The 21,700-nt window shown below is 38.2% G+C and overlaps 1 protein-coding gene and 1 long non-coding RNA gene across 2 annotated transcripts; both read right to left on the reverse strand.

Annotated features, from left to right (window-relative positions):
• Positions 1-318: 318 nt before the first annotated feature.
• On the reverse strand, positions 319-804 carry LOC131248177 (uncharacterized). Its single transcript, XR_009172160.1, has 2 exons — positions 667-804; positions 319-438 (listed from the first exon to the last, which is right to left on the reverse strand). It is a non-coding gene; the product is annotated as an uncharacterized LOC131248177 (long non-coding RNA).
• A 6,850-nt stretch (positions 805-7,654) lies between these two features.
• On the reverse strand, positions 7,655-20,543 carry LOC131249481 (uncharacterized). Its single transcript, XM_058250294.1, has 6 exons — positions 20,072-20,543; positions 19,492-19,698; positions 13,323-13,421; positions 10,272-10,972; positions 8,797-8,811; positions 7,655-7,690 (listed from the first exon to the last, which is right to left on the reverse strand). The coding sequence occupies exons 1-6, from the start codon at positions 20,541-20,543 to the stop codon at positions 7,655-7,657; spliced, it is 1,530 nt and encodes a 509-aa protein (XP_058106277.1).
• Between the last annotated feature and the right edge of the window lie 1,157 nt (positions 20,544-21,700).

Genomic DNA, 21,700 nt, shown 5'->3' on the forward strand with positions numbered 1-21,700 from the left:
TCAGAAATACAACTCTTTACATATTTGTAGTGGGATTCCGTCGCTATGTTCTTGAAATATTTAGTAGTTTTGCTTGACTAATCTACAGAGATTTATGTTGTAATTTGTTTCAGCTTTTCATCTTCTTATGCATAACAGAAGGTACACGTATTTCTATTATGATTTGTTTTGATTTTTTCTCTGCTTGTGCTTAAAATGTTCTGATTTAAATATTAAGAACTACATAGTGGCTTGATCCCAATCTTCCAAACATTGGGTATGTAGGCAGCCGTTCATACTAGACCGTATCGGTGCAACCACAAATTCTTTTTTTTCCCCCCTTCTTATAGTGTAGAGATGCATTTTCATCAGGACTACTTGGCAGTAAGAGTGAGGTGGATGTAAGTTCTCGAAACCTTAAATTAATCTGTGACATTCATAAATTTGTGCCTATATCTTCTATTTTAACTGCCTGATGTGGCATGTATAAATTTGGGCATGATTGCCACGTTTCTGAAACTGCATATGTGCCATTTTTCTCTTTAAACTTCCCTTTTTTTTGGGGGGGGGGGGGGGGGGGGGGGGGGGTTTGGATTACATAATTGGTTCAGCTAGACTGAAGCTAGTACATCAGTGTGACTTGAGTCTTTTGTAGGGTGCTTGCACTAACCAATTTATTATACATACTTGTTTTTCTATTGTTTTGAGTTCTAAGCATGTAATCATGTCTCTTTTGGATTTCCAATCCAGTCACACATGCACTCTTTGATCAGATTTGTAGTTCTACGTACATTTTCTATGATGTGGCCCACATGGTGAGTGGACTGACCATATTTTACATCTTCTTCTTCATTGTGGGACTAATCTTTTGGACCACTTGCATTTCATACATATGTCATCTTGCTAATTTTGTGCTAGTTGGTTGATACTCAAGCATTTCTATTTACAGAATTTTGTGTTATAATATAAACTTCACGCAGAAATGCTAGAATTGTCCATAGATTTGGCACTGCCATTACAGTTGAAGACTTGATAACACCACCTGTTCAAGTAGAACACACCCAACTACTAATCAATGGGCAATTTGTGGATTCGGCATCAGGTCTGTCCTTCAAATCATGGAATTACTTGAGCTCAATTTTGTGTTATAATATAAACATTTCATACATATGTTTTTTTTCCCCATTTCTTTCTTGTTTCCTTTAAGATTTTTGCTTGCTTATTGAATTTTCTATAATCCATGTGTATGTATTAAATGCCTCAATGTCGAATTTGAATCACTGAAATTCCATCTAACCAGACCATGATCAAAATATACCCTTGTGTTCAGTTTCTATGCAGGTAAGCAGATATTTACAAGAAAAAGCTTGTATGGTTTTGTTAACATCTATTCAACTTTAGGTTGCATGCATTTATGAGTAGGTTTTTCTTGATGTTTCATGTGTTGACTATTACAAAATGATTAAATCGTGGGATGAGCTTAGCTTCACCTGGATGAACTTAAATGCACTTTGTAAGTTAAGCTTAACATACAAACAAAGCTTTTTATTTGATCTGGTTCCATTTATCTTTACTAATTCAAATATCCTTCCCTTGTACAGGGACGTCAGTAACAATAGCATTCATGGCGTAATTCCTTTATTTTTGCCCCCCAGTGCAACCAATATGTAAGATGTCTATAACTTTTTATGGCTTCCTTTTCCTATATAGGATTTAATCTTATTTTATTTTATTTTATTTGAATCTCAATTCAAGATATATTTTTGTTTTCTTCCTGCAATGCAGAAACCTGGCATTCAATCGGCTGAGACAAAATATTCTATTCTCCTTAGCTTCCTTGAAATCTCTCCATTATTTGTAAGTTCTTGTAATGAGTGAGGTTTGTACATACTGGCTTTTTTGGTTGCGTTATTTAGTACCATATGAGCAGTAGCACTAACTGGTTCCCCATCACTGTCTGTAGCACTTTATGCATACTCCTACAGACTTCTGATCTTTATTTTGTGGAAATGCCACACTGATGAAAAAACTTCCCCCCCCAAAAAAAAATCCATACTGTTGCCATAAAAAAAATCAAAACTGTACCTATGGGAATTGCAGCTTTCATGAAGAAGTTGATGTTGATTTTCTTAAAACAACAAGAAGCAAGTTTATTATTTGAATTCCAGAGGGCCTTGTACATGTTGTGTTGTTTACAACAGAGGCATTTTTGTGTTGCAAAGTTATATTGGAGGATTTTATTTATTTATTTTTGGTGCCGCTCATTGGCGAAAATATCTTTTCTATTTTTAGCAACTCAGAAGCCTTTAGACTGCTCATTCTCAGTGGCGAGGAGTTCTTATTGCTTACTCCAAGTTTTTGTTGTTTTGGCAGTTTCAAGGGATTTTTCTTTTTCCATTTGTTTTTGAAGAACAGATACTCCCGCTTCCATTAATTTTCAATGGAGTCTTTGAAACTTGGGTTGTAATTTCCAAAGCTTTAATCCATGGAAATAAGTAAGTTTTCGATTGCTTTATTATATATTTTGATGCAATATTGAGTTGAATTCCAAAACTTTATCGCTGATACCAATTAATTTTTTTTCGCTATTTTGTTTTGCAGGTTTTAGGCATGGATGAATGGGAGCTATAGATCGATTGATTTTATTTATTTATTTATTTTTTGAAACTATTCGATTTATTATTGTAAATATTATTCGCGGCGGTTTGATGCATGTGAAAGGGCTACATAGGCATGTATTTTTTTTTATAGGAAAATAATCACTAGGCATAATCAACTTCCGAAGAGGAATGTGAAATCAACTGGGTCTTGACCAAAAGTCTGGTGGGCCTTGACCAAAAGGGTCAATGATAAGGTCCAACATTTTATGAGTTGGAGAGGCAGAACTCATAAAATGGGACTCATTGTGAGTCGGGCATCTAGTTTGTGTCATTTTCACTTTTTTTTTAAAAAAATTATTATTATAAACAAAAGGTTTGCAATCTAATGAGCCTATACATACGAAACTGCAGCCAACATGAAGCTGCCAAACCAAATCACAATTATAGATAGGTTTACAAGTGCATATGCATTATGGAATTAGGAGCCTAAATGCTAATTGAAGTGTTAGTAAAGTTAAATCAGTCCCACATGGATTAAGAGCCAAAAATTCAAATACCACAACTTACCGTGCAAACCGTTGGTAAATCCCACATGCAGCAGTGGCCAGGACAACCGCCAGTAAATCCCACATGCAGCGGCGGCTTGCACAACCGCCAGTAAAGGGAGCACGATCATCGGTAAAGCCTTTACGGACCGAGGCTTTACCGGCTGTTAGCAAACCGCGGGCAAAGTATTTTCCGGCGGTTTTTTTCCTTTACCGGCGGTTTTGACCGCCGGTAAAATACAGTTTTCTTGTAGTGGTACGAGTGGATTTCATTCCGACGTGGTGAATGTTTTTTTTTTTTTTTCAAAAAAATCTTCATTGGAAGTTCCAAGCCATCTATTCTTAGCCATTTTCGTACCGTAGCTAAATTGGTTACACCTTGGAATATGGGAGTGTCTGAGACATAATCGCAGTAGTTTGGGTCAACGAACCATGGGCCCTGCTTGTATGGACTAGCCCATCAGGACATTGTTAACATCTGATGGATCAGGATCCGATAGCTGATATATGCCTCTATCATATGTTCCACATGAATTATAGAGTCACGATGCAGTACGTGAGTAGCGCTATGATATGCAGCCATTTGGTACAAAAGAGGGCCATCTTTCGAAGATCCTAGCCATTAGATATTTGCCATTTTTCTCGGGACCATTGCTGCATTTCTATATATGCATGGTCTGTTTTTGGGCTTCTGATCAAGGGGGTTACGAACCAATGATGTGGGCTACATTTGGGAAATGAACTACTGATGTGGGATACTATTGGGAAATGCCCCAATCCACCGTCGGCCCCATATGGGCAACGGTCAAGATAACTGAATAAGTAGGCCCCACTAAGGCAGCCTGGTGCATCGTCTTACAAGAGCTAAACAAGTTTGCTAATCCCACGCATATGTAGGAACGCGGATTAGCTGCGACCCGGACCCAGCCAGGTAGGTGCGACCTTGACCCTGGGCTCACCTGAATGTATGTGTTGTATATCCACGCCGTCCACCCATTTTACCTACTTATTTTAGGCCATGGTCCCAAAAAATGAAGCAGATATATATCTAAGGTTAACCACAGAGCATGGATTGAATTACCACCATTAAAAGATTCTTGGCGTCCACAAAGGTTTTGGATCAAGCTGATATCTGTGTTTCGCCTCCGTCTAGATACATGTGACCTTATCAACAGGTTGGATGACAAATAAACGTTGGGACGGACCTTAGTTTTTAAGTGACCACCGTTTTCTGTGGTATAGTTCACCTCGTATTTTTATCTGCTTCATTTTTGAACCAAGCCCTGAAATAAGCGAAAAAGTATGAACGCAGATAAAGCATACATTGAGGTGGGTCCCACGGTTAGGGTGGCACCCAGCACCCAACCTGGCTTGATCCCGTGTCGCATGTGATATTCCGCATATGCTCTCCAACGGAAACGGATTGGCTACTCCCCCTGCCACTAGCCCGGTAGCTAGTGGTCGGTGCTCTATGGGCCCCACCATGATGTATGTATTTTATCTATGCCGTTCATCCATTTTTACGGATCATTTTAGGGCTTGAACCCAAAAATTAGAGGGATATAAATCTCAGGTGGACCACACCACTGGAAAACAATAGTGATTGGATATCCACCATTAAAATCCTCCTAAGGCCCACTGTACTGTTTATTTGACATCCAATCTGTTGATTAAGTCATAAATACTTAGATTAAGGGAAAAAACAAAGATCAGCTTGATCCAAAACTTTATGGGCCCCAAAAAGTTTTTAATAGTCGGCATTCAATCAACAATGTTTCCTGTAATGTGGTTCACTTGAGAGTGGGATATACCTCATTTTTGGTCTTATACTATAAAATTATCTATAAAAATAGATGGACAGCGTGGATGAAACACATACATCATTGTAGGGCCCACAAAGCACCGACCACTAGCCATTCCCAGTGGCAGGGGGAGTAGCCAATCCGTTTCCCTTTCCAACGTCTGCACTTTCTCTGCTTTGTTGACCACTTTGCCTCCGCCGCGTCCAGAATCCAAGCATGCGTCCCGTTGCTAGGACCACGTGCTAAGATAGTCCAATGATATCCGAACGTTCAATCTTCTGGATTTCATTCATTACGCTCCATCATGAGACCCACTTTGAGAGGGACGGACCCAATTTCAAATAGATCAGAGTATCCAAACTCCCAAAACAATAGATGCTTGCTTGTTGAATTTGGACCATGTGCCATTTTTATTTTTACCATGTATTCTGATGGCTGCCAATAAGTTAGTGAGAACTATCCACGAAGAGCAGTTTTTGGATTATGGCCCATCTAAAATGGGTCTTTTCAATGGCAGCTATATGAATGCATGTGGGTAGCCAAACAACTTCTAAGGGGCCCAACATTTCAAAGGTTTAAATTTGATCTACATGTATGCCAATTGTACATTTTTTGAGTGCAAAAAGGTGTTTTTTTTTTTTTTTTTTGGGTTACCCTTTCTGTGTTTTATTATTTCGTACATCAATAAGATCCGACCTTACATCAAGAATCACAGCTTGATCACTCCTACCCTAGTAATCAAATTAAATATATCATGTAGAAAATGCAAACGACTCAGAAGAAAAGGACAGTGGAAGGCTGATACCACTCACGAGACAAATACCTATCACAAATGCCGATATGGTAGATGCCAGGGAATACAGTAGAGTGAACAGAGAGACATAGAGCTGGCAGGGTATTTCTAGGAAGTCCTTAATTTCTTTGTTGGTAGAGAAGTGGAAGCTAAGGAACCCCAAAATAGAGAATATGGAGGATAACAAGGATGATACTACGAGCAATATGAAAATTTTGAAATATTTCTGGTGGTCTTGGAGGACTGGTAGCTCGGTTTCCTGCTTGTTGCCGCCGGCTACAGTGAAGGCCATGGCGAATGCGACGGCAGCCATAACGGTGGACACGGTCATGCATGCTTTGGACACTTCTTTCAGCCACGTCTTTCCTTCTTGGAAGAGGTCTTCATGGCTTTTTGTGAACACTTGCTTAGCCGTTTGATTGCTCCTGTTCTTGTGGGGCACCAAATGTGCTGGACACAACTCCTTTACAGCCTGCATTAGTGCATTTGCATTTACCATGGATAAAAATTTCATACATATTGTGTATGGTATTTCAGAAATAAAAATATCCTCATTTTAAAGTCCTCATCTACTTAATTTACCATTGCTAATAAGCCCCAGCTACACAGTATTTACTATGGATAAATGCCATTTAACCTATGGCTAATGGAATTTACCCTTACCCAGCAATTTCGCCCACTCATGATAGGGCATGAGCAGAAATACTAGCCATGTCCAAAACTCAGGTGGGTCACCCTACTGGAAATGATGGGGGATGGAAACAGCCACCGTTGATATTTTCATAGGGCCCACCATTATCTCTATGTTCTATACAACATGTTCATGAGATGATGCCCCAAGGAAGAACGGAACACTCTAATATCAGATTCATTTGAAACTTCTGTAGGTCCCACTAAAGTTTTAATTAAATGAGTTCCATCTCATTGTTTTCTGCATTGATGTCCGTTAGAGTTTTAGATCTACCTAGTTTTGGATTTACTTAGTTTTAAAAATTTTAAGGATCCAATCAAATCAGTAAACTTGTACCCTAGTGCCTCTAATGCTCTAAGAGAAATAAGATTCTTTATAAGGTCAAGAACGTGCCTTACATCTGTCAGGATACGCTTCACTCCATCGAACATCCTCATGCGCACCGAACCGATACCAATCACCTTACAGGCAATGTCGTTGCTTACAAAAACCTGTTCACCATTGTATTCACTATAACTAGTGAACCAATTTCTGTGGTATGAGGCTTTCGAATCCAAAATTCATTTGTAACTGAGGTAAACCATATTTAGATGCAGTCAAGACATCATCACCATCTATCTCATTGCCAGAATGCATTTTATTGGCCTATTTTGTTGTATTATCAGACTTCTCTTCTTTCTTGGCGATATTTCGGCAATCATTCTTCACATGTCCTGTTATTCTACAATTCAAGCATTTTCCATTTCTTTGCAATTTGCATATAGATCGAGAATTTTTCTTCTATTCAAAATTCCTTTCCCTGCTAACCAACACATCTATAGAGGTATCTTTGTCACTGTCTTTTCTTCTTAACTGCTTCTCATGAGGGGTTGAGATGACAGTTTCAACATCGATTGTATCCTTACCATGGATCAGATTATCTATGAGATTCTCGTAAGATACTGGAAGTAAATTCAGCATAATTAATGCTTGATCTTCATCTCCGACCTTGTCCTCTGCGTTTGTTAGTTTATTGACCAATTCGTTGAATATGCTCATGTGTTCGCTGATATTAAATTCTCCTGTCATCTTAAGTTTGTAAAACTGTTTCTTAAGATCACATGATTGTCTAAAGATTTATTCATGTACAAATTATCCAGTTTCGTTTATAGCCTTATAGTGGTCTTTTGATCCAAGATATTATAGAGAGCGTTGTCCACTAAACACAATTGGATCAACGTTGTAGCCCTTTCATCAAGTTCATCTCACTCTTCATCACTCATTGATGCAGGACGCTTCGCCTTATCAAAGAGAATATATCACAATCTTGGTTAAACTAAAATGGCTATCATATTTACCTTTCATAGTTCAAAATTATTTTTACCGGTGAACTTTTCTGTTTCATACTTTATGTTAAACCCTTTCATCAATATGTTTTAGATTAGAACTTGAAACTCCAATGCTAGTTTTGATACTAATTGTTGGAGATCGCGCGGAAGCAAATATGAATTTAATCAAACAAGATCAAATCATATGCAAAGTAAACACATAGAGAACACATGAGTTTTACGTAGAAAAACCCTCGAGAGAAAAAACCACAGCACAAATTGACAAATAATACACCATGAAATGTTATTATAAGAAATTAAATGCACTTACCTATCTAAACAACCCCAAAAAAATATTGTTGAAAACCCTAGCTTTGCTCTTGAACCCTTATGAATGTCTTAGAAAATTCTCACAATACCCTAATCCTAATTACATCTAATATATATACTATTACAATTGGAATTAGAAACAAGTCGCGCACTTATGCAGTTCCGCTCATGCCTTTGATGAGACCTTTGATGACATTGACAACTAGTGAAGACCAGTCAATGGTATTGAAGGTACCTTCGATGACATCGAATAACATCTCCAAAACTGTTCAACAAGCAACTGAGATTTTTTTGAATTTTCTTGATGGCATCAAGTGAGCTATCGATGTGATCTACAACTGCTTGATGAGATCAAGTGGTCTGTCGATGACATCAGTATACCTATTACGGTCAGAGTTAAGACATCCCACAACATACATTGACCTAACTAATGCCAATTAATATTCATGTTGGGCCACATGTAGCATGGTCAACAGCTTACGGAGATGAGGTTATCTATGATCATTCCCCTTTTTAAGTCTAGAAAGTAGATGAACTGAGAGGGAGCTGATCTAATGACTCTGGAGGCACGTCATTTTTATGCCTCCATATTGTGGATGGTACAAGTGGAATGTATGTGATGATCCCGAAAGGCATCATGCGTTTCATTCTTTCCGACCAACAGTGTATCTAGTTTTTCTTCCATGGTGAAGTGGAAACACTAAAAACTATAAATTTATGGAGGGACGTGATGATATGTCTATCATTACCTGCACTTTAAGCGCCTGTGACAAAAGAAATGAAAATGGAGCACGAATTTCATGATGGGATGTTTCATTATGTTTGGATAACAAAAATAATAATATATTATAGATAATAATCAATATAATTTTTCATAATCAATTCCCCAGCAAAAGATTAGAGGTGAGCATTTTTTTTTCCCCACAAAAATGGAATTTTGACCTACTATCCAAAGAAAAATCCCCCAGAAAATAAAAAAGGAATTGATGGTACAATAGTGCTATGGAATCAATCATTATAATTTTCCTTTGTTCCCTCGATCCAAACTTGGCCTAATTTTATTTATTTATTTAATTTTTTAAGAAAAGGCACATGCCACGGGGATTTCATTGATCATAAAAAGTTTACAGGCATTTGGGTGGGCCCAACAAAAAGATGGCGGTTGTTAAAAGACAGACAAACTTATATGGTCCTAAATTGAGTGTCTTGGGCCTCTATTGAATTCAACCAGTAGATTGTTTGCCACTGAGTTAGAGTCAACTTAATGAGTCATATTAGGCTGGTTGGATTCTTAAAACCAAGGGTCGACTCCTTAGTAGAGCTATGTGATGAGGCCAACCATGATGTGCATGACATCCAAGTTGTGCATTTGGTGTGTCATCCTGATGTAGAGCGGGTCACGGATAATTTCATGGCCAAGATGGACCAGAAGAGGCCCGATCGCAAGCGGAAGTGATCCGGACCGTCAGGACTTTAAATCGAGCATATCTTATAATCCGGAATGAGTTACTTGATGTATCATATATGATTTTGGGGTAGGATGAGCTACTTTAGCCACCCAGCCCTACTATGCCGGGTTGTGCACGCCGATTTTGTGAAATACCATTAGATCGACGGTCGAATTCTTGTTTTATTTTCGTTTTTACTATTTATAGTAATTTTTAGTTTGAATATAACTCTTCATCGGTTGGGCTTTACGAGTTGCGCCCAATATGAAAAGTGCTTATAATAATTAGGACCAATATGAAAAGTGCCTATAATAGTTAGAAGAAAGTCGTGATTTGGCCAAATAGGACACTTACTATTTTTGGCTGAAAACCATGCACATTAGTAGACATCAAAACCATCTATAACAGTAAGTTTACTATTTATAGTTAGTTGCGAATTCTAGGGGTTTTTGTAGTTTGATTCCGAAACTTCTTACATGGAAGGGTTGTAAACTTGTTTATTGGAATCATCAATCAAATTATGAATTTTCTAGAATTTAGTTTTATTTTCTTTTCCTTGTGGATTTGAGGTTTCTCAGTGAGGATAGACAAGTTCCGTGGATTCGGAACAATTAAATCTTGCCCCCGACCTTCAAATGCACATGAGATGGACAACCTGAATTTTTGGATTGGCCAGATTTTTAGTTGAGAATCTTACAGCAACTCCTGTGCATGCAATACCCTCTTAATCTGGTTCTTGTTACAAAGAGAAAAGGAGAAAAGGGCAGGTATAATACCTCAAACCAGGCATTCTCCTGGTGCATTTGAATGACAGGCCCTCCAACGTGACTCGAATTATCTTTTTTAAACTTGGCTGCAAGATGCAAGATTGTGTTACCGTTCTTGTCGATCCCGGCTGCCAGTACCGTTGTCACTCTCTTCTCCTTCTTTAATAAATTGAAGACATGAACCTGCCGGTACTCGACCGCCAAATGCAGTAGGTTCTTCCCAGCTTTGTCATCGAGGAATTCAATGGACTCTGGGAATGCTTTCAGTATCTCCTCCACTAACTCCACTATTCCACACTTGGTCGCTAGAATTAGTGGTCTCTCTAACCTCTCCTTGTATTCATCACCATCATCGCCAATCTGATGCCGTTTGTCATCGAGGAATTCAATGGACTCTGGGAATGCTTTCAGTATCTCCTCCACTAACTTCACTATCCCACACTTGGACGCTAGAATTAGTGGTCTCTCTAACCTCTCCTTGCATTCATCACCATCATTGCCAATCTGATGCTGTTCGCCAATCTGATGCTGTCCATTGCTTCTCTGTGGGCACCTAGCATCATGTTCGTAGCTCCATTGTGCTTCTTCTCGTGGGCTCCTACCATCGTGTCCGTACCTCCATTGAGCTTCTTTTTTTATCAAAAGCCTTGCAAGTTGCAGTGCCCATGCGTGCTTTTCCTTTGCAATAATGAGTTTTGGGTTCGCTGCCGCTTCTTACAATAAAAAGACACCTAATCAGGATTATGAATGCTAATGCCACTCCACATCATAAAATTATCCTGTAATAGTGACGGAGAAATTTATGGACCAAGCCGCTGCGATTGTGTTAATTACAATAGTTTGAAACTGTAAATTCAAGTTAATAAAGAATTTAGTAGGGAAATGATGGCATGCATTGGAGCACTTGTATTTACCATGCGTTTGAGTTATGTGGGGCTCACCCATGATGTGTGATATAGGGCGTGGTACATATACATTCCTAGCATGGTTGGACCAAAAGAAGGCCATACAGGAGGTGGAAGTAAACGATTAAATCTAGGCTCAGTTCTGGCATGATGTAATTGGGCTGCAACTGCATCTAGTTCAAAGAAATTCAATCCACATAGGGAGAAATTATTGTCCGGTTCAAAAAATTCAATTTGGATAAAGAGATTGTTGTTTGAAGTCTGAACCATAAATCAGCCATGCCTTTTGATCCAAATGCGTTACAAGATGCATGACTTGTGAATTTTTATTGGAATAGGCCATCCGAGGCAAGTGGGTCATGCCAGTCCGTTTCACAAGAAAACGCTCGCTTCTAGCTCAAAAGTGGAATTTTAAAATAGTTGCTAGTTTTTGTAATTCCGATTTTTATAATATTTCCTTATCTTTAGATTTTAGATTTTCATTTTATTTTTAAAAATTACTTGTAATCAGGACTCTTCTAGTAAGGTTCATTTGCATTTTTAATTTTTTGAAAATTAAGCTTTAGGATAATTTTACTAGAGTTTTGCTATATTTCATAATTATGAATTTTGATTTATTTTTTTCTTATTTAATGATGTAATTGAAAAAAATACACATTAGACATTATTAGATATTATTCAATAAAATTATTGTTTTATCTATTTTTTTCTCGTGGATTCAAGAAATTACTTCATGAATTCAAAGTTTTGACTACTTGAAAAAGTCAGTGATCTTTCTCATTACCTCTTTATGTGCTCTTCTTGCGTCAATCAATGTGTATGTAGAACCTAAAAACTATTCATTGGGTGAGACTCCTTATGGACACAATGAATCTCAAGAATCATCCCTATAAAAAGCTCACATGGGACACGCTGTGAGCCATGTATGAGGATCATGCCTACAGCTTACATTAATATATTTACTCTGTGGACCGTCTTAATTGTAAAATGTTTTGGTTTTTGTGGTGTCCTTGACACTAGTCGGGTGCACCTGCAAGTGGCTAGGATGGCATGGACACAGAAGGGTGGACCTTACATTCTATTAAGTTTCGATGGTATATATGCATCCTCTCCCTAGTGTCCCGGGCATGGATTAGGCTTGATTTTCGGATGCAAGCCTAGCATTGGGGGCACATCGAGCTAATGGATGGGTGAATGACACTCACACACATCATGGTGGCCCAACACAGCTCGAATGTATGGTAACAGCAGATTATTTCCCTTCTTATATATGTTGCCCAGTAATGAGTATAACACCGTTTCCTCACCTAAAAATATTCGCTCCATCCCTGAAACATGAAAGAAGAAAGACAAAATAATCAGTAAGTGACGTTACTGTTAGAAAGCAAGCCCTATATTTGATATCAGTTTGATTTTGAGGATATGATCAGTCGTATATCTCCCAAACCTGGACTCAGACATGGATTTCTTGTCATTGGGTCGAGTTGACTAGGACTTGGCAGGTCGATTAGGTGATGTCCAAGATACCTTGTGAAGTTGGCACATGCGTTACATGTAAAAATAGCTCCCAACGAGTTGGAGTTCGACTCATCAGTCAACTGAACTTAGTAATTAAACTGAGTAAATTAGAAGTATGCCGATTATCAGTAGGGGATTCATGCAGCCCTAAGCTCTGTGGGGCCCACCGTGATGTATGTGTTATATCTACCGTCCTTCTGTTTTGTCAGCTCATTTAGAACATGAGCCCAAACACGAGGTAGATTCAAAGCTTAAATGGACCATATACCATAGGAAGCCATGGGGATTGAATGCCTACCATTAAAAACTTTCCAAGGGCTACACAAGTTTCGGTTAAGCTGATCGATATCTGTGTTCACCCTTCGTCCAGGTTGGAGTCAAGTTATGAACAGGTTGGATAGCTTATAAATATCACAGTGGGACCTTAGAAGGTTTCATGTGTGGGTGTCTTTATCCCAATCCAACGGTATTGGTGCATGGAACATCCACTGGCGGAGCCATCTTATCAATGAATTTGGATCGCTGAGCCATGGGCCCAACTGGTACAAACAGGAAAGATGAGACCAAGCCGAGAGTTGTATAGCAATCAGGGCATTACTACAAAAGAAAGTTTCTCATGATCTTATTCATATAGGACCTGATCTCAGGAAGTCCATGCATGTCTCCGTGAAACTCTTAAGCCGGGACTGTCCTTGATCTGAACCATCACTCGTCTGGTAGGGGTCCACAGGAACACCTAGACCAAGAAAAGACAATTAAGTCATTTCATGTGAAAAGACAAAAAAATAAAAAAATAAAAAAAATACAGGAAGTGGGCACATTGATGCATCTGGAAGCGGATTGCCTGGTGTGCACACATGGCTGACCTTGGTAGTGTGTTGACGTCATCAACTTATGTAGGCTCCACTATAATGTATATGTTATATCCACACTGTCCATCCATTTTTAAAGATCATTTTAGATAATGATCCAAAAAACGAGGCAGATCTAAGGCACAAGTGGACCACACCACGGAAAGCAGTGGCAATTGAAGGCCTACTGTTGAAAACTTATCCGGGCACAAAAGTTTTGGATTAAGCTAATAATTGTGTTCTCTCTTTATCCAGGTATACCTGACTTTACATCCAGGTATTGTGTGACATTAAGAATAGGTTGGATGGCAATTAAACACCATGGTGGGCCTTAGGAAGGTTTCAACATTGGTAGTCGCTGTCCCATGTCTTTCTGTTGTGTGGTCCACTTGAGCTCTTGATATGCTTCATTTAGGGGCTGATAATCTAAAAGGATCTCGCAAAATGAAAGGACGGTGTGGATATAACAGATGCATCATGGTGGCCCCCATAGAAGTTGATAACATAAGTACACCACCGAGGTCGAGCCAGTGTGGCATGCAATCCGCTTCTTCTACTTCACGAAGTTTCTGTGATGTGCAAAGCACACCGCTTGAATCCAAAACAAGGTCCAATAATGAATGTAAATGTAAATGGTTAAAAGGAAAGACTCTACTTCCGAGTACCTGCCTTCGAGGAACCATTTTCATAACGCAAGCATGGCCATTACATCCATTGTTCTCTGGACAAAACTTATATATATATATATATATATATATAGATAGAGGCATGCTCACCTATGTACCTATGCACGTGCGCACCTTTGCACACGTGTCATGGGTGTCGAATCCGAACGGTCCATAAGATGCGGAATCTCATGAAACCTTACGAGGTGAATTTTCACCCTGATCTAAGATTCTGACGGGCCATAGCAAAGAGAAATTCAAATCAAGGGAAGAAACTGTTTGCATTTTTCATGGCTCACCTAAGTTTTGGATCAAAGTAAAAATTTGTATTAGGAGGTTTCATGAGGTTCTGCTTCATATGGACCGTTCAGATTTGAAAGACTCATCAGATATGATGAGTTCTCAAAAAAGTTCGTATGTAGTACCTACGAACTAGTTCGCAGGCAAGCATTTTCTATATATATATATATATAAAGAAAAAAGTCGGTAACTAATTTTTGAGTGTTTCTCAAACTACTTGAAAACCATATTGTAACCAAAACTCTTGTAATCAATAACCATAATCACAATCAACCATATTATTGAGCTATCCAAAGTTGAACCTTTCATTGGATAAAATTTCAAAAGATGAAAATAGAATATTAGTTTTTCACCGGAAAAATTAAAGGTCCTTCACATTATTTTGCTTTCATTTATAGTTGATTTAGCCAATGAGAATGAATTTAAAAATGCTAATAATTGTAAACACTACATTCTACGTACCTTGTCAAAGTAATTATATGATATTTATCTTTCATATGAATCTACTAAGAACATTTGGATTGCATTAGAAAAGAAATATGTCCTTAAAGACGCAGTATCTAAGAAACATGCTATCACAAATTTTCTCTATTATGAAAAGACATAATAAACCCATCACAAACCAAATTCGTGCTTATCAGAATCTGGTACATGAACTGATGATCGAGGGAATAAAAATAGACTAAGTATTCCTATCTAGAACACTAATTGAAAAACTATCTCCTTTTTGAAAGAATACAAAAATCAAATGAAAGATTAAAAATAATAATAATAATATTTCTTTAGCAAATATAATCATACACATAAGGATAAAGAAGACTAATAGAAATATAGACTAAATTGAAAATGTAAATGCAGGTCAGTATTAAAGGCTTTAGACAAAAAGAATAATATCACGACTTTAATACCCATGCTCACGTAACTAGAATTGCAATGATCAGAGTATTAGTTACAATAGCATTCATATATAAGTTAGTAATACATCAAATGGATGTTAAAATAATATTTTTAAATGTAAAATTAAAAGAAGAAATTTTCATAGAGCAACCTAAGGGTTATATAATTTTAGGAAAAGAAAATAAAGTATATAGGTTAATTAAGAATCTATATGACTTGAAACAGACTCATAAGCAGTGGAATGAGAAATTTGCCAATGTTTTAAAATTAAATAGATATTTAATAAATAATATAGATAAATGCTTATATAACAAAATTTTTAGTAACAATGGTGTTATAATCTACTTATATGTACATGATATGCTTATTTTTAGAATTAATATTAAGTTAGTCAATTCGACTAAGAAACTCTTGTCTTCTAATTTTGATATGAAAAACAGAAAAAGCAAGTTTGATATTAGGTATTCAGATAATCAGAAAACATGATAGCATTACTCTATATTAATCTTATTACATTGAGAAAATATTAAAAATGTTCGATTACTTTGACTACTTACCTATTAGTATATCATATGATCATACTGTACATCTTAGGAAGAATACACGAAATAATGTATCTAAGCTTAAGTGTTCTCAAGTAATTGGTAGCTTAATGTATCTGATGAAGTATACTAAAATTGATATTGCATTTGCAGTCCATAGGTTAAATAGATATACACATAATCTTGGATATAATCCTTAGAATTCCTTGAATAGAATATTAAAATACTTGAAAGTACTACTACATATGATATTCATTATAAAAGTTATCCTCTTGTGTTAGAAGGATAAAATGATGCCAATTAGATCATTGATTCAAGTGAAACAAAATTCATAAGTGCATATATTTTCACTTTTGATGGATTATAATATCTTAAAAGTCTACTAAACAGACTTGTATTGCTTGGTCTACTATGGAATATAAGTTCATTGCCTTATAAACGGCAATATCAGAAATTAAATGATTTAGAAATATGTTAATAGATATACCTTTGTGGTCAAAACCTGTGTTTGCTATACTTATTTACTGTGATTGTCAAGTGGCTATTGCTAGGGCCAAGAGTAAAATATACAATAGTAAAAGCAAAAGTATTAGAATTTGACACAATATTGTGAGACACATGTTGAATGATGGAATTATAGTTATTAATTTCATAAGATTAAAAAAGAATCTGACAAATTCTTTGATCAAATGACTATCTAAAGGATTAGTCATGAAAACATCAAAGGAAATTGAGCTAAGCCTAACTGAATGAGCTACCAATGTCGGCAACCTAACCTTGTAAGTGCAATGTTTGTCAATTAGGATGAATCGAGTGTCATTGAGTCCAGAAAGCCTTGAACATTAAAAACTCGAAGATCATCGATTTTCAAGGCATTGAAGAAACATCAAAACGATGAAGTGCTTTCTCCTCTTCAAATCCTATGACCATAAAAAATCCAAAATCATGCCTCTCTAGCTAGCCCAAACTGAATAGGAATATTCCTTTTGCCTAGAAGAAGACTAGGGAGAAATTATGGTAAAACAAAGCATATGAACAATTAAATTTATAGACTATTCGATAGGTGGTCAATCCTATCAAGGGTTCTTTAAGGGGTTTCGATGGTATCGAAAACCCCCTCGATCCTATTGAGTAATGAACTCAAAATAGTTTAGCACGTTTTGATCATTTTTTTTGAGTTGCTCGATGGTATTCGGATCCTCTCGATGGCATCGAGTAGCAACATGAAATTTGTCCAGCAACATTTCTGGTGAAATCTTGATATACTCAATCACATCGAGGAACACCTCGGTCCTATTGAATTGCCCAATTTCCGCCCCTTTACACACACACACACACTCCCACCATTGCAAGTCTCTTCATTTAACTCAAAGAGGACTTTCTTTATAACTTGATGAGAAACACGTGGAATCTTGAGGGAGTGTTGTTCCCTTTCTAAATCTCTCATCCCAAGATCTTTTTTCATGAGTTCATCATTCAATCCTTATCTTTAAGAGACCATTAATGAGCACTCAAAGCTTATATTGAATCATGAACTCTGGCTTTCATTAATGTCCATGGCCTTAATCTTTAAAGGCAAATCCATTGTCTTAAAGACCATTATAAAATTAAGGTTGGGTCCCTAATTGTACACACATTTGAAGCTATTTTCACATATCCGTGCTTCTCTGAAGGGTGTAAGGGATAAACCAAATTTCAAATATTGCGTCTAACCTAGGTACAAGTTTCAATTCAGATTGCTTGATCTCTATCTCCGATGCACTATACAGTCCTCCAATTCTGCAAATTATAGTTTACACAAGATGCAAGAGATCCACCTTGTTTATCAGGTGTGTTACATCACGTTCACTCTCAAACCCATAATCCAATAAGTCCAAAACGCAAGTAAGCCACACCGTAGGGAAGAGTTGGGATGGACCGCCCACGGTAAGGTGAGTGTGGGCCTCAAAATGGTTTATTTATGCCATTTAATCCATTAATTTGATGAGAGAATCACCCGGATGGAGCAACAATATTCATGGAATCACGCTGGTCTGAAACTCAAGTGGGCTACACTAGGTTTTAGGCAAGATTTTACATTGTTTTCTACGATGAAGCCCACCTGAGTTTTGGATTGATATAATGTTTGGGGTCAAGGGCAAACGAAAAAATAACAGTGGAGGGACGGTTTGGCTCTATTTTACTTTATTTTATTTAAATTTTAACACACGCGCACACACCCCCACATACTCACGCTAGTGGAATTTCACCACCTATGGGCACTCAAACCCTTGAGCAGGTGTTGAAACTCCTGGGAGTCTACCACTGGAGCAAGAGTAAGGACCTGGACGGTTTGGCTCTTATGCACATAAAATCATGCCACAGGAAAGTAGTAAGCACGCGTATATGCCGACCCATAAATCTCATTTATTAAGAGAGTTGCTCCAGACTCAGCTAGGGCTGTCAAGGGGCCAGGCTTGGGGTTGGTCTCGGCCCGAATTTTGAACTGTTTTGGGCAAAGCCTAGTATAAAAATTGATTTTACTAGGCCGCCCAGGCCATTGACACCCCTGTATTCAGCCCAGCAATTCTGGGGAAGACTGGGATGCCCATGCCTATAGATGAACTAATCCAATGGCGTTGTTTTGCCTCTGTCATCACTCAAGATTCCAGCCATGTCAACCCATTGGGGCCCACACCTTGGAGGGTCTGATGACAAGAAATGTTCATCTTTCAAAAAGATGATTATGGCCATCACAAAGTGTAGATGAATTTAATTTTCAATGGCTCTAGATAAACTCCAAAAATTAATGGTTGGGTTTTATTAGATATCCGTGTTAGAGATATGGGGGAGACGCCACACGTGTTAGAGATCCAAACCACTCAGTGTAACCAGTGTGATCATGATATATACAGGCGTTGGGTATTGTGGGAGGCGGTGGCGAGATTTCAAACCGGATCAGGTACTTCTGAATTTGGACTGTTGGGCTTTATTTTGTCTGTTTTTTCCGTGCGGATTTGATGCGCCTGATCAGCAGTCTAACATCATTGTGGGAGCACGGCATATTCACAGTGTAATCTCTGACACGTGTGACATCTAATCAGATCTATGACACGCATATTCCATTGCAACATTAATTTTGGGGATGAGTAAAATAAAATTAAAAAAATAAATAAATAAATAAAACATGAAGGAGATCTAAAGGTAAACCACACCATAAAAAGCAATGGGTATTGAATGACTATCATTGAAAACTTTTTAGAGGCAACTTGAAAGGATTAAATTGATATTTATGTTTCCCTTTCCTCAAGAAGGGAAAGAAGGTTTCAGCAGCAGAGCCATTACTGTCGCATTGCTTTCTGCTGAGTGGTCCACTTGAGATTTGGAACTGCCTCATTTTTTTTTAAAGCTCCTGCTCGAAAATGATCTGGTAAAATGAGTGAAGGTGTGGATATAACACAGATCATGGAGTCCATGAAACTTTGCCACATCGACACGCCACCAAGGTTGGTTGGGGTCCCCTCACAGAAGAGGTTCATTGAATCCCAATTCAATAATGAAGAAGTACGTACAATCGAAAACTGCGGCGTGTAGCAATTTTACGACGGGTATTGATACACGGAGGAAATTGGGAGGGTCCAACACAGCCGGAAGAGAATATATGCCTCTGCTCTTGAAAGAGGAAGGAAAGAGGGTCAGCAAATGAAGGGCCGTTATTCCACGCTCGTCTCTGCTTAATGCCATCCCTGGAAACATCTCCACGATCTCCAATGCTACATCTGCTTAATTAAAGGAAAATGTCAACAAAATGATGAGAAATATAATTATAGGCATGCACAGTATGTCATGAAAACATCACTTCTGGATCCCGCACATTGATTTGTATATTAATCCTGTATGATCCAGACCATTAATCAGCTGGTCCCTAACCCTGCTTGATGGGAACGTCCCAACCATCAACGCTGTGCCCGTTCAGTTGAATATTATGGTCATCCCATTGAAGAGATTTTCGGCATCCCAAGGGAGTGCAACAGCCGAATGGTTCAGATCACTGAACAATGGTCCCCACTAGTAGAAATGAAAACCAGAGCATGATGTGGTGAGGCATGAACACTATAATTTTTACAGTGGTTCCGCAGAGTTTGAACGTACCGTAAAATTTGCCAAGAATAGCTACATGAAGGATAGTAGATCCATCGCTCCTCCTCAACGTCTCCTCACCAACTTTCCTAACATCAGAAACAAGGAAGAGCAGCATCTCCTTATTCCCATGCATGGCAGCCCAAAATACAGGCGTCTCACCGGGCTTGTTTCGGCTTGAAACCAGGGATGCATCCTTCTTCAATATTGCTCTTGCAGTCTTGATCAACATTCCGGTCCTGGCAGCTTCATGGAGTGAAGTGTTCCCTACGTTGTTCTTCGCCACACGGACATGTTCTGGCAGTAAGTCTAGCAGCTCTGCAACTGCTTCAGCTTGACCGGATTGAACCGCAATGTGAATGAGTGTGTCACCTGTCATGTTGGTGACTGGAGTGTCATTGCATAAGGCAGGCTGCTCTCTGTAGCGGGTGGTGATTGCTTCCCAGTCCCCTTTGAGTGCAGCTTTTAAAAAGAATTGAGCCATGGCCATGGGAAGGAGTTGCCTTAGTTAGCTCAGGCACTTTGATCACAATCGTTGATTACACCAATAAGAGATAAGAGCACAAGTAATTATGGAAAATACTAACATGCATATGCCTTCCACTAATGAACCTTTTAAAGACACGGGTAAGGTGGCAATACCTGGGAGAGGAAGACTAAAAGAGGGGGTAAGGTATATCCTTCCCATTCACATGCTTGGTTCTTTCGTAATAAATTTAGTGGTTTTTTAAAGTTAAGAATGTTTTATAAAAAAAGAAAAAAGAAAGAAAAGGAAAGCAAGGTCAAAAGTAAAAGATGGGGGTAAAACCATCACATCCAGTTTTATTGATGCCAGTCACTACATCAAAATCGTGAATTTGCGATCATATGCGTCACAAAATAAAATTAATGACGGATTTGGTCCGTCGCTATTTGGCGCGTCACAAAAATTAAACAATGGAAAATTAAAAAGACGTGGATTGCGTATTACCCCCACCCGTCCCTAGCTCCGAACGGGCAGTTCTGTAGGCGGGCTCTGTACATCCAAGCCGTCAATCGCTTTTCTCAGATTATTTTAAGGCATCAAAACAAAAATGAAGCGGATCAAACGCTCAAGTGGACCACACCAAATAATAAGCTTGGTTGCATTAAAATGCACAAAGCATTAAATGTCAGTAGCATTAAATGCAAGAGTCATCTGTGGTATGGTTCACTTGAGAGTTGGATCCGCTACATCTTTGTTTTGATGCCTTAAAATAATCTAAGAAAAGGGATAGACGGCTTGAATGTACAGATACATCACGGTGGGCCCGCCCACAGAACTGCCCGTTCGAAGCTAGGGACGGGCGGGGGTAGTACGCAATCCTAGTCCAAATTAAAAAACCATCGCTGAACTGGGAAAACTCTTGAATTATTCATCATTATAAAATTTGGTTATAGATACGGTCCGCCTCTGATCTTAGGATAAGCGACGAACCTCAAATTGGCCATATGATTCAGTTGCACCTAATAGTCTTCTAAAAAAATTTCACACGATTGTTTAATAAGAATCCCATTCACAAAATTCAAAAGATTATGCTTAATAGGCTCAATATGAAGCGACTAAATATCATTGTTGGTGTGTTTGGATGCTTAGTTGGCTTGAATAGCAAATTGAACTAA

This window comes from Magnolia sinica, chromosome 6 (genome assembly GCF_029962835.1).
Source record: "Magnolia sinica isolate HGM2019 chromosome 6, MsV1, whole genome shotgun sequence".
NCBI classification, from domain to species: domain Eukaryota; kingdom Viridiplantae; phylum Streptophyta; class Magnoliopsida; order Magnoliales; family Magnoliaceae; genus Magnolia; species Magnolia sinica.

What these genes read in the sequence shown, in the direction of transcription:
- LOC131249481 (XM_058250294.1), bottom strand. Translation starts at nt 20,543, where the DNA reads ATGGCTCAATTCTTTTTAAAAGCTGCACTCAAAGGGGACTGGGAAGCA. An exon ending in TATTCTTGGCAAATTTTACG is followed by an intron (nt 19,699 to 20,071) that starts GTACGTTCAAAC and finishes TTAATTAAGCAG; the next exon opens with ATGTAGCATTGGAGATCGTG. An exon ending in CATGGACTTCCTGAGATCAG is followed by an intron (nt 10,973 to 13,322) that starts GTCCTATATGAA and finishes TATTGTAAGAAG; the next exon opens with CGGCAGCGAACCCAAAACTC.